The sequence below is a fragment of the Melopsittacus undulatus genome, chromosome 6 (genome assembly GCF_012275295.1).
Source record: "Melopsittacus undulatus isolate bMelUnd1 chromosome 6, bMelUnd1.mat.Z, whole genome shotgun sequence".
Lineage (NCBI taxonomy): Eukaryota > Metazoa > Chordata > Aves > Psittaciformes > Psittaculidae > Melopsittacus > Melopsittacus undulatus.
The window spans coordinates 5,493,130-5,507,152 of NC_047532.1; the positions used below are offsets into that span (position 1 = coordinate 5,493,130).

General features: G+C 43.6%; 1 protein-coding gene across 1 annotated transcript in view; it reads right to left on the reverse strand.

The window, feature by feature from the left end:
* Positions 1-347: 347 nt before the first annotated feature.
* The window catches only part of LOC101878900 (vascular endothelial growth factor receptor kdr-like), a 124,007-nt gene continuing 110,331 nt past the window's right edge, over positions 348-14,023 (reverse strand). The window contains exons 29-30 of the mRNA XM_005144879.3: positions 12,388-12,482; positions 348-5,491 (exon numbers count right to left, since the gene is read on the reverse strand). Coding sequence (XP_005144936.2) covers positions 5,287-5,491; positions 12,388-12,482 — 300 coding nt within the window. The 3' untranslated portion in view covers positions 348-5,286. The remainder of the gene's footprint in view (positions 5,492-12,387; positions 12,483-14,023) is intronic.

Here is a 14,023-nt window from a genome sequence, read left to right on the forward strand (position 1 = left end):
TGGAACATCTTTTTTAGAATGCAGAATTCTGTTTCTGTTTTCTGTCAGTCCCATTTCTTTGTGTGTTTTGAATGTACCCAGGCACCAATCTCTGTGTTTCATGGGCTGTTTGAGGATAACTCCAGCAAAGCACCCCCTCATTTTCTGAGTCTTTAAAGCAAATGCAGTGGTTGGATCCCTTTGAGCAATGACACTGGGGCAGGTTACGGCCCAAGTGTTGAACCCCTGTAGGTATTAATGAGATCTTTGCCTTGTAAAAATCTCTCAAAACTGTTGCATTATTTATTTATATTGTGCTTCAAGGACAACACTTTTCGAGCCAAGAGATGACACAAAGGAGCCTTGGGCTGTATAAATATAGAATCTTTTTATTTTTTTGGTTAATAGATACAGTACACTTTTTGACTACATAAGGAAGCGTTGTTTTCAGTGCATACATTCTTCAGACAGACAGGAACATGGCAGACAGACATTCCATAGTGTTTTGGGTATTACATGACCCTTAGTTTATATTTAAGTCCCAGGTTACTGGGTTTTCCCAGTTTTCCTTAACTGCTTTGACAACTCAAGGTCTAAGGGAATATGAATTGAGTAATTAGGATGTGCTGGCTGTTGTGGCACAGGATTGCTGGGCAGGACAAGGGGACACTACTCAGCACATGCCACACTACTCTTCCTGTAACCATGGCCCTATGGAATCATATTTGCTTGGGGACCACATGACTCAGGCCAGCAAGCTTTCTATGATAGCATAGTATGAAACAACATACATCAAACAAACAAGCCAGGACTTGGGCTCAACACTTGCATGGTCACCTATACAGCAGCTGACTCCTGATGGGGTTGAACCCAGAGCCCTCCCTGCAGTTTACATGTGTAAGATGATGCTGGTGTTATTCTTTGGCAAAATTCTGTATCCTTGTAATGTAGTATAAAAGCAGGAAAATGATTCCCAGGGTATGGCCATTACTGTTTGCAGGAAGGGACAAACAAGCTATTGCTACCTTTTGTATTTTCACTTTATGGCAAGAGAAAAATCATTGGCTGATCTCTGAGTGGGATACAGATCCCATCTGTCTCCTGTGTTCAGGAAAACCAATAATGCTTTAACCTTGTGTAGTTACTTGCTAGTGATGTTTCCCTGCACACATTTCCTGGTGGTGTCCAGTTGGTGCTGGTGTGAGCCAGAGACCATTGACCTGAAACCACATCCTGACAGGGCCAGACCAAATGTGTAAAGCAGGTAGGACATGATAGGGCAGTGCCAACACTCAACATGAAGGATCATTGAGAAGACAACTCACAAACTGATGACTGGCTAGTTACAGGCTTGCAAACATTCCTATGTATATGAGAGTATAAATACAAGGAGAGAAGTGCCTGGATGCTCTGGGTTATCCTGGGCCTTTGCCAAGCAGGTCAGCTGAGGAGTAGGGTTTGGATTAGTGGGATGTTTTCAGCAGAGAAAGTTCATGGCTGCAGGCAGACCTAAAGGTATCCATCTTCAGCATTCAGTGGTTTTGTTTGAGACTGTTACTCAGACTTTAGATTTTTCTCTGACCTTCCTTGATACCCTGAGTAGATGGTTTGGGGCCAGCATCCTGGTTAAGAGCCCTTTCTTGGGAGGATAACCAGGAAGAACCTCACTAAGAAAGAACTAGGAGGGAGGTAAGATTCACATAGTCAGTCACCAACCTTCGTTTTGCTCCAGATACCACTATTGAAAAATCAGTAGATGAAAAAGCTTCTCTCATTCAGGGAAGGATACTGAGAGATTCCAGACAAACCTGTATCAACTACTTTTCCTTGTGAAAAAAGTTTCCTTTAGATTATCTAGTTCAGCCTCTGCAAGCACAGAACATACAGGAAAGAGGAGAGTGAAGTGAGTCCTACAGCTGATCTTACTTTAAAGGCAGAGGAAGGGAATCCAAAGGAACTGTGAAGAACAAATATCAAGAAATAGATGAAAAGAGGTGGTAAGAAACTGCAAAAACCACCAGCCTGAGCAATACCATAGAGGTGAAGGCACTTACCCTGGGACACTTACATGGCAGAGGATTGCTGGAGAGGAGACAGCACATTTGTGTGAGCTCTGAGTTCCTCTGCCCCAGTTCTCTGGGGTTACAAGAGGATAAAACCAGTAGGAGTAGGCACCATTTAAGACCACAAAGGTACGTGTTAATGCCAGGCAGCACTGAGCTCAGGTTAGATAAAGCAGGAGTGGGGTAAGAATCCCTGAGAAGTCTGCAAAAATAATAAACATCACATCATTTAAACAACCTGCCCCTTCTCTGGCCCATACACCAGCTAGAACAGAGACAGTGGAACCTCCTCACCCTTACCATGAGCTGCATGGTGACACTTCCAGGAATGAGATAAACCTGCCAGATTCCTCCAGATCCCTGTTTCCTAACTGAAACTAACATGGAGAGTAAGTGAGAGCTGGAGATACTCACAGCCAAGGGGAGAACTGCTATAAAATGGCACTAGTAGGTACTGTAAACTGGCGCCTGGCCTGCAAGCATTAGTGAAATGTTTAGTAACAATACTTACCTCTGTTAGGTGTATCTCTTTTGACTAAACTGTTACAAATTTTCCTGTATAAATGAATCATTATATCTGTTCCTACTGGGTAAACTATATACATCATTGTAAGAAAAGAACCATAATTAAATTAAGGGAGGAGAGAAAAGGACAAACAAAATATTAGTAAATAAAATAGAAGACATATGTTCAGTAATACTTTTCAGGCAATACTTTCGCTTGTTACATTTGCTATAAGGAGGGGAAAAAAATCTTCCACTCAAACATTAGAAACAGAGCTCCCCAAACATCAGTCATTGGCCATCTCCAGAGCACCCAAAGGCCATTGTGGTGGGTTCAGGGGTGTCTTTGTTCTCTGAAGAAGTGGCCGTTGATACAGGTCAAGATGATTTTGCCACTGCAGAGGAGCCCTGAGTGTTCAGGGGTCTGCCAATGCCACTAGTGTGTTAAACCTGAGCCCTTGAGCTCTGTTTTCATGTCATCACTCAGCATGCTGATGCATGCTGCTGAGAGGCAGAAGGGGCCCTGGCTGCATGTGCTTGGGTCCCATTCAGGAAGCATGCTCTGTGTTCTTCTGGTCTTGGAGAAGCATCTACTTTCCATCCTTGATGAAGTGGAGAGGTGACACTTGCTCTTAAGGTCTCAGAAGCAGACCATTCACCCAGCAGTGTCTCCAATTGCTTTTCCAAACACAGAGCATACTTGCAGGGTTTTTCCCTGTATGTACTTAGAGTTTATAAGTGAAGGTTTTTAGACGTCATTTTCTTCTCCTGCAGAAGAAGGCACAATAACAAACCCTCTCACACTACTGCCATTACCAATAGAGCCAGACAGACTGTCTGCACCTCTTTGCTTTTTGCCATATGAATAAATTATTCCCACAGGAAGCGATTGATTCTTTGATCAGAGCTATAGATCGTTCAGTTTCTGCTTGATGAAAAACTGATCCAGTGAGCTCAATGGGGCTCATCACATGAATTCCTTCCCAGTAGTTTCTTCTGTTACACAACCACTTCTACTAATATATAGGTATTGAAATACAAAGAAGTGCAAAAACGACCATAAAGCAAGTACAGAGCAGGTCCACTATGAACAAGTGAGTTACTGCAAGTGATTTCCTTAATACACATTTTCTGAAGGTAAGGAGCAGGAGAAGTGCAGTGTCCAACGACCCCTGCTTCAGGTGCTGTAGTGTTCACAGTTAACATGGAATGGGGTTTGGAGATTTGCTTCCCCTTTTTATAATACCTGAGGCTTGTTAGTGTTTACTTCAGTGTAGCCAACTGTAACCCATCATCCAGAAGTGTTCTCTTTGCCAAGGGAACAGAATTGTTTTGCAAGTGTTGTTGGGGTTTTTTTTCCTGTATTTTGGAATAATGAAGAAAAATTCTTTTTCTCTGAAGAAGTTGAAACAGTGTCAAATATAAGAAGAAAAGCAAAAAGCTGCAAAGAGCTTGGAAGAAACTGTACAGTCATTCATAGATCCGGGTTTATGGCTTAGGAGGTTATAGCTGTGACTGTCGATGAGCATCTCTCCATCTTTGCTTGCAACCTAGAAACTTCTTCCCTTCCTCGACTTCTAAAGTCAACTTTTTTGTGTTGTGGTTTAAATGACAAGGGTTATCTGCTTACTTTTGATGTACTTGTGAGTATGCATGGGGTCTGCATGGGACCAAGGCTTGCAGTTTAGCATGGGCTAGCATTGCCAGGGTCACGCTGTTGGGATATGCCACAGAATCCAAAGGAAATCCCTTTTTCTTTAACTTAATTTGTTTTATTAGTAAATGGTGTGTGTGTAGAAAGGAAACAAAAACGCTGCTGCCCTGCTGGTGCCAAGGGTGACTGTGCATTTATGCTTATGCACATTCACACAGACACATGCATGTGCATTGGGAAATTCTGGCCATTTAAGCTTAAGAAGGTTCTTTCTTAAGGCAGTGATTTTGCCTTGCAATCATTACACATACATCTCCATCAAGGTGCCCTATTGCATGTATGCTAAATAAATTGCTGTATGAACAAGGAGAAAACACAGGGAAACAGATTGAACCACATTGTATTCCCTGGTGGCCCAAAAGACCAGTCTCCTTCTTGATACATGAGTGCTGTCTGCTTTCTCAGTGCTATAGCATTTTCAGGTATACATCCTATAAGCAATGGAAATTATTAAATCACAAATTATAATCAAAATATTTGGGATTTCAAAATATTTCAGTAACATTTCCAGAAGCTGAGATCTCAAGTCAAGGATGATGCTTCAGGTTTGGATTTTCTCCCCAAACTGGCTGTTGTTTTCCTTCAATCCTTTACACCATTATACAAAACAATCCCTGCAGGAAGTATGCAGGACCAGGAGGATGAATCTGGTTTTCACCACAAGCTTGATGTGACTCTTGGTGACCCTTATGGAGTAAAATGTGAATGAAGGAACTTGTAAATGTGCAGATGCCAGTGAGCAGTCCCAGCTAGGGCAGGAAGGAGCAGAAGCAGTTTTGGGTTACAGCTCCTCTTATGATTCTGATAGAATGTTAATTTACTGCATATGTTGCAATAGGCCTTTGAAGATAGGAAAGAAGATGCTCTTAAAATGTTTCTCTTCACATCAGAGATGTGCCTGAAGAAACATATGAACCATTGTCCTGTCAGATTTCCCTCCTGGTTTTACTCAGCCTCTTTATCCAGGCATGGAGGCAGGAAAGAATCCAATGTGAGTGAGGAGCAAGATGCCCTGAGTTGGGCTGGTTACACTGGAGGGGCCGAGTAGTGAACGACAGAATTGTAATCTGGAGGTGGGCTGTGGCATTCCAGGTTTGGATCCATAGGGAGGAGAACAGAGTCTTCCAGTGTGAAGTCCATGGTGTCCTCTTCTACCTGCACTGCTGGCTGGTATTTGACAGCCTCGTGGTCAGATAAAATGGATTCTTTGCTCTTGCTGACAGCTCTCCTCCTGTTGGGAACAAACAGTAGATATATGGACCCTGTCTCCATAGGGTTTTGTCTCTATGCATAATTTATGGTCAAAATTATTATTAAATATATAAAGCATTTCAAGTTACCTTTGCAGCATCCTGTAAGACAGCGACATTTTACAGATGAATAAGGGAACTGAATTAGGTAATTCAAATAACTCAGAGTTGTAAAAGTAGATTTAAGAGTAAATCCAGAAGTCCAGTTGCCCTGTCTGTTTAGCTTACCACATTCCAGTGCACTACATATATATCTTAGATATAAATGCACCTGTCCTGTACATACACTGATATTCTCTGTCATTGTTCTGACACAGGTCAGTAGAAATTTGACTTTTCTGAAAGCAGAACTGAAGGCTATGACTTTTCTTGAAGTATAATAAAGGATGAAATCATCTATGACAGACTCTAATTTAAAATGATACCGAAAGCAAGAGTGTGCTGAGCACTCTGTTGCGGGGTAGGGCAAAATCTCTCTTATATCCTCTATGCCTTTAACATAACTGAGCAGTACAGTAGCAGAGGGCAGCACTTTCCAGCATCTCAGCTGCTGGCCTGTGACTGATGCTGTTACAGAGCCAGCTTTCATTTTCTGCTGTCTTCCCTTATTATAGGTGATGAAGGCAGTGGGAGAGCAGCAACTTCCATCACATGGAGCAACCTCAATGTTAAAAGTAGGAGAAGCCTGGAGGGGATTTGTATCACAAGGTGACCTTGAGGAGCAGCAAGTGTTGTGGAGACATAAAAAGGTACTTTCTGTCATAGACTGCCTAGAAGTACTGTTCTGTTAAGCCTGGTTTCTTCAATCAGAGGAATTAATTGGAAGAGATCTGGATAGTTTAAGGCTGGTTCTCAAGGATCCCAGTGTGAGAATGGCTTTTGAGCTTCTCCACTTTGCTCAGGACCCTTTAACAAGCATCTCTTTGGAACCAGCCTTATGGGCTGATGGTGGCAGAGTTCAGGTCTCACTTCAGTGACTTACAGTGTGCCTGGGAGAGTTTAAAATCAGGCGCTTTATGTGTATTTCATACATGTTCTAATGACCCCAACCTAATCTGAACAATCAGCACTTCACCAAATAGTTGTATAATTCATTACACTGATTTTATTTGTACTGCTGCAGTGCTTAATTCCCCAACACTTGATGGTGGATTCAGAGTGTGGTGCTTTAGAAAGAAAGCAAAGTTCCTGCTCCAGGAAACCAAACAATAGCTAGGACACAGATACAGCAGGTGGAGGAAGGGGAAGAGAACTTCATCACAAATGTGGCACATTCTGCTTTGCAGTCACCATTTAGACTTTGCCTCTTCATCCAGAGAAGAATGGGAGTGGAAACTTCTTCTGTACACTGTACATTTGGCAGCTCTCCCTTTCTATACACACACAGTTTCTCTGTAGATAAATTCTCCCCTGGCACGAGCAACCGAACCACAGCTTTGATTCACTGTTTATTTATGTATTTCTCTTTTTGTTGCTCAGTTCTATTGACTCGTGTCAGACAATTCCATGGATGCTCTGGCTTCGCATTTGCCAGGTATTAAAGTTGTTAGTGGAGACTGAGGAGCTTGAAAGTATCTGTTTAACTTGGCCCCCAGCCTGCATATCTCATGGTGCTGGGGAGGGAGAAATGTTATTAGGGTTTAGGTTGGGCACACAATGGGAAATGTTCAGACCCATCTAGACTCCCAGCAAGTGTTCCTGTTAGGTCTCTGCCCCTGTAGGTCAGGGGACTGTATATCTGGGAATAACTGCCTATCCCTGAAATCAGGCTGGTGTTTGAAGAAGGATTCTTAAATGCTGACATCTAATATTTGCTCTGAAGACAGAAAGCTGATGAGTTAGGTCAGAATCAAGTTTTGTCATTAGGTCATGGCAGACCAAAATGCAATTAACTGCCAGAGCTATTCCTTTCATCTAAATGCATTTCCTAAATTAAAGCTATCCAGGGGTCCTTGCAATTTTCCCTTCAATGCTCTGTATTACTGGTACTTCAGTCTACTCTATTCATGCTCAGCTACAGAGAAATGTATATATGCTTAGACTGTACATTGGAAAATGAGACTGCAGCATCCCTTTTCTGTCTGTCCTTGAAATCTCATTTGCTACCTAGACACAGCCACACTGAATCAGGCACCAGCCTGGCCTGCGCTGATGGCCAGCACTTGATGCTCCAGAGCGAAGCAAACCTCTATGCTCTGAGCCAGTTGTACCACCCATATAAGAGAGAAGAATTCTCCCTGAACCCCACTGATAAACACTCCCTGACTGAGGGCATTAGATGTGATTAATCACACAATTATGCAGCTCCAGAAGTTCATAGTGGTTGTGTAATTAACTAATTTCATTAAAAGCAGGCCATGGCTTGCTTCAGTGCTTCTCCACTGCCCCGAAAGGTATTCCTTTACTGATTTGCCTCTGCCTGACTTGTGAGTACTGCAGCTGCAGGAGGTGATAAAGGAGAGGTTCAGTTTTGATAAATCTGCTCATAATCACGAGTTTCTCATCCCAGTCCTACAGAGAATACCAGTGGCTGTTCGTGTTCTCAGCATGGCACAATACTGAACATCAGGCATGTGAGTAGTGTGACATTCAACTGCTCACTGACCCAAACTGGTCATATTTTGGACAACAACCAACCTGAAAACTCATTTGTCCTTGCATGAATATGTACATTTGGGGCAGGATAAAGGGAAAGATGAGAATCTGAACACTGCCACTGTGTTTGTGGCTGTGTGGGGACACAATATAGCTAGGAGGTCTTGGACACAAGCTTGAACAAGTGTGGTTCAGTGTGGTACTGTGGGTAGTGAGGGCTGTTATCAGTTCCCATTTTTACTGTGCTCTGTCCGATGAAGCTGAAAAGTCAAGGAATTAAACTAAATGAAGAGAATTTTAGCCTGAATATGAAGTCATCTTTCAGTCTTTTTTAAGTTTTCTGGAGAGGTGTCAGAGCTGCTTAGAAGATACCACAGGGTAATCCTGTGATAGCTGGAAGGCCCAAATGACCTAATGAGACTTCTTCATCCTACTGTATGAACCAGGAGTTTTGGTTAGAGGTAGAAAACCACTGAGAGCTGGGAAATCATTACTGGAGCTGTTGATTTTATGTGAGAGGGAGCCAGTTTCTATTAGCCTGAATCTCAGGGTCAATGACTTGAAGAGGAATGTGGAGAAAGAGAGATGACTGTAAGAAAATCACCCTTTCAGTGAGGGACTGGAGTGCCAAGTGTAGCGCTTATTCCCAGTGCTGTGGAGCAGCTCTTACTGCTTTGCAGTAAGATGCCCTCAATAGGAAAAACAGGTAGCTACTGTGTCCACACTTGCCCCATCCCTGGCAGTGCTCAAGGCCAGGTTGGATGGGGCTTGGAGCAAGCTGCTCCAGTGGAAGGTGTCCCTGCCTGTGGCAGGGGGTTGGAACTGGATGAGCTTTAAGGTCCCTTCCAACACAAACCAGTCTGGGATTCTGTGATTCCACATAGAATTCCAGGCCTTGTTCAGAGGCTCTGTTTAGGGAAAAATGAAGAATTGGGCTGAGCATTGCCAAGTGGAGCAGTTTGTCTGCTCCTAATAACATGTAGGAGCTCCAGGGCTTTGCTGCAGCTTTCACAGGTGTTTAATGAGGCACAGAGTAAGATGATGAATATTTTTAAATTTGTCTACAATAAAAGAAATAAAAGGGTTATTTTTCCTCCTGATCGTTATGGCTGATTCACAGTTTGCTTTAATATGTTTTAGATGGGGTGCTGGGCTGAAGGAATTAAATCCTGGCTTCCTCCCAGGCAGTATCAGTGCATCAGTAGTCTACTGGCACAGAGAGCTCAGGGGGCTGGAGTCAAGAATTCACTGTTTTGAAACACTTCTAATGCAAAGTTCAGCTAACATAAAGTTCCAGCAACCCAAAGCCAGTCACAGAATCCCAATGGAAGGGACCTCAAAAGGTCATCCAGTCCAACCCCCCTGCAAGAGCAGGGTAACCTAGAGTACATCACACAGGAACTTGTCCAGGTGGGCCTTGAACATCTCCAACGTAGGAGACTCCACAAACCCCTGGGCAACCTGTTCCAGTGCTCTGGCACTCTTACAATAAAGAAGTTCTTCCGGATGTTAACGTGGAACCTCCTATGGTCCTCAGTGAGTGTGTGTCCCCTGGTATGGGGCAAAGTGGGTCACCTGTCCCTTCACTGCCTCAGTGAGATGAAAGCACTGCCATCAAAACCAGGCTGGGCACTGCAGCCTTTCACACTCTCCTTGGAGTCCTTGCCACTCGAAGCATATAGTATAATCTTAGAAGTGGCTTACATAACTCCTGAGTAGTTACTCATTCAAAGTTGCTTCTATTTCAGAGAGCTCAAGTGAGGTCATAGTGCAAGGTGCTGCGTGACACAACAGTTAAGTACATGTGCAAACTCAGTGTGTTCATCACAGAACAAAAACCTTCTGAGACTGAGTCCTGCTGGGGAGCAAACATGTTTCCTTTGGGCACCTTGCACTGGACACGAATGCCTGATGCTCCTGAGCAAAATCAGTTTATTCCAGTATTATGGACTTCAGCTTTGGCAGAGCCCTCAGTGATGGGGTCTGGATGCAGCATTGACAGCCTAGAGCGTTATCAGCTGAGCCTGTCAGCTGGTGCCATGGGACTTGGCCAGAACTGGGGAAGTTATTTCAGAGCAGCTCAGGATAATTGCTTTTGGGGGGCAGAAGGGAGAGGGAGGGAGGACAACTGAGCTGATACCAAACCTATTATAATCTTAAGCAGTAACTTGATTATAGAGTCTCTGGGAGCATTTTAAGGCAGTGCTTGGCAGTACTCTGTTAATATTCTGAGATGCGACCTGACACCAGAGTCATCCCATCATTAAATCCCCTCTGATTTGAATGTGCTTCCCTGAATGCTGACTCCAGTGTCATTATCCCAGTCAATCTTTCTGTCTCTCACTACAGCAATTGTGACTTTCAGCAGCATAAAATGCTTAAGGCTCAGAAATGGGTACAGTGCAACAGTGGTGCCAGGCCCAGAGTATCAAATTCATCTTCACTAAACTCTTGACACTGACACTCTGTGGGGCATAGTGTTGGCAAATTTTAAACTCCACAGAGAAATGAATGCAGGATAAATAAACAGCAAGGGGTTGGGCAGAAATCATAAATGCAGCCACCCTGCTTATAAAACATGCTAAGCTTTGAACAGTTTTGTTTTAGGAAAGAAAGGCTGCTTGAAAAGGATCCAGGGTAAATGTTTTTGGTAGAGATACACAATTAACAAGGGTGACTTTATCTCCCCTATTAAACCAGCACTCCCTTCTGACCTCTCCTGGACTATTCTATAGGCTTTTGAGGCTTGTTTGTAAAAGTTAGTGCACGAGTGCCAAGAGGAGTCATGTTCCCAAATGGAAGAGCATCAGGATGCTCTGCCGCTACATTAAAAGTATTATTTGGGCCAATGATAGTCTGTAAGATTAAAAAGCAGAAAAGCAGCTGATCAGATATCTATCTCAGCTGGACCTGAACCACTCGTTGAAGGCTGTGGGCAAGAAAAAGCACACTTCTGTCTGTTCAGTGGGACTTGGGGGCCTGGGAATTAGGACGTAACAAACCCTGCTTGCTGCAGGCTTTGCTTTTCTAGCAGAGCTCTGTTAAGATGGTCCTTCATGGTGTGGCTGGCACAGAACGTATCAGACCTCTTGCAATGAATGGAATCCCTGTGGAAGTGTGGCCTGTAACTGGGAGAGCCCCAGCTGTGTGGGTCAGGCAGGGATGCTCAGAGCCAGCTGAGCTGTGGTACTTCCCGTTCATCCCAGAGGACTGAGAGCAGTGCAGGAGGTTTTCCTGGAAGTCTCAAAAAACAAGCTGTTATGGAATTCTGGTGTTTCTACATCTGTCTGGATGTTGGTTTTCAGCAGAAAGCCTGGAATGGGGAGAGAGGACCTTCCTCTGCCAACTATTTATCCAAACAGGAGAGATGCGGTAGGGAAACAGCTGTCAGAGGTGACTGACAGAAATCATTTGGAGGATAAGTCCTGTTGGGATGCTGTGTGTGTGTGTCTGTGGTGGGTTTGTGTCAGCATGCCATCATGCAGTTTGGGAGGTGAGTCAGTTCAGGTGAAGTGTCACTGTAATGCAGTTCTGACATTCGAGCTCCTTTTCTTAGAGCTGGTGCCATTTTGTCTCCATAGCAATGCACAGTGCTGGGCAGAAATCCTCAGCTTGTGCACAGGATAAAACCATGGAACTGTGTCCAGATCTCTGCAAATCGGCCAACAGGTACAACACTGGGACAGTGCTGCAGCAGAGCTACTGCTGAACAATGGTATTCCTGAGATCACAGTCCTATCCTATGGAATCTGTAGCATTTGAGTGCTCCCTGGTAGTGCTGCCAGGCTCTCCGGCCTTCCTTAGGTAACCTTTTCCCTTTCCCACTTTCTATTTCTCTCCTGCCTTCAAACAACCAGGAGTTTATAGGTTTAAGGCCTGAAAAGATGCAGCAAACTCCTTGAACGTTGCTCTTCTCTCTGAGTGAGGGTGTTATACCTTGTGAGGTTCTCTTTGGTTCTGGCTGTGCACTCTCATGTGAGGTCTCCCATTCTCTGCAGAAATTGCACTTGCTTTTTCTCATCTATCATTTCTTTTAATGTAAAAAAATGGTGACATGATATAGAACAAACTGGTGGGAAACATCACTGGGTTTAATACAGAGGAAACTGTGACATGATATAGAACAAACTGGTGGGAAACATCACTGGGTTTAATACAGAGGAAACTAACAGAAATCTCATCAATAGATCACAGAGGAAACTCCAGAGCTCAGCATCAGAAACAAAGAAGCTTTTTCCTGCATAAGAAACTGTCTTCAAAAGAAGTAGCCCAAAGTACTCACGCCAAAGCCATGATCCCGTAGGGCCAGGAGCGAATTTCCAGCCTCTTTGGGCTTTTTATCTCATCTGACGTCAACACCATCCCACTGTCCGACTCCTGAGGGGCAAAAGGAAGAGAGCATCAACAGAGGCCCAAGGGATAGTGACAGCACAGAGGCTTTTACATTAGAAATGGCTCTGTGGGAGAAGAGTCACACTGAACACATTAAATTCAGCAGAGGAGGGAAGTGATGATGATGCTTTTAGGCGAGTTGGTAGAGTTTCACCTTACACAGCTGTCTGCAGCTGCAGAGCAGACAGAACAAGGGCAGGAGAATCCAACTTCTTCACTGTGGGCTGTAGAGGTTGGGGATCCCTGTCTCTCTGCCATCAAGGTTGCCGTCTGTAGATGTTTTGCTTTGCGTTGGATACTGACACTGCTTACTGATGTAAGAGCTACCAGCTATTCTGTGTGATCACAAGATTCCAACTAGCAACCCAGAGGGCAAATGTTCACATCAAAACCCTCAATTCTGTGCTGTTCAGTAAAGAGTTTAGCACACGGCGATGTCTCACTGGTATATGACATTAAGCCCATTCTTCAGGTTATTCTCTATTCAGCAGCTCCATGATCAGTTCTTATCCAGCTTTTCCTGGTAATGCTGCTGTTTAGCCTGAGAACATCTGCGAGGATCAGGTTTTTGATCTGTGTTCTGAAAGAGTGCCCTTTAAAATGAACGTATCACAAAATAATTTGACATTTTCAAACTTGAAATTGATATCAAGCATGGCATATGGATACCATCGAGGTAGGGAAGCTGGTATATGAATAGACAGGAATTCATAAAGGGCATATCCAGTAATGCTGGCTCCTCTCAGAAAAATACTTACTATAAATATGCTATTAGAAACATTGAAATATTAAAAAGTGCAGTTCAGCATCATTTAGGTAAATTCAAGTGTTTTGCAAAGATCTGTACCCTAAAAAGCTCATTGTACTTTGGTTATGGATTTTTTATGAGATGTCCAACAAAACTGTCTTGATTTGGTTTAAAATTGAGGCTGTGATTGAGCTGCACTTAAAGCTGAGTCTCCAGGTTACAATTAAGATCAAGCTGTCACTGTGCTGAGCACTCCACAGGTTCCCAGACGTGCACAACCCTTGTTTTAAGTGGTTTAACAACATGAAAAGTTCTGGGGGGTTCCTTTGCATTTGAAACCTTTTGTGGACAAGGGGTGATGGGTTCAGACTTAGGGGAAGTTCAGGTTAGATATAAGGAAGTTCTTCACTGTGAGGGTGGTGAGGTGATGACACAGGGAAGTGGTAAATGCCCCGTGCCTGGTAGTGTTCGAGGCCAGGTTGGACTGAGCTTTGGGTGACATGGTCTAGTGGAAGGTGTCCCTGCCTGTAGCTGGGGGTTGGAACTGGATGAGCTTTATGTCTTTTCCAACCCTGACTATTCTATGATTCTCTGATACTGGAAAGTCGCATGTCTGTCTGTCAGTCAAAACCAAGAGAGCAAAAGACTTCAATATTTAGTCTTATGAGTCAAATGGATTGAAAATATAATCAGTTTTATATAGTATAACAGAAAAAAACAGTCCCAGAAAACAATAAGCAAAAAGCCAAAGCCTTTTCATAAATGCTTTGGTAATACA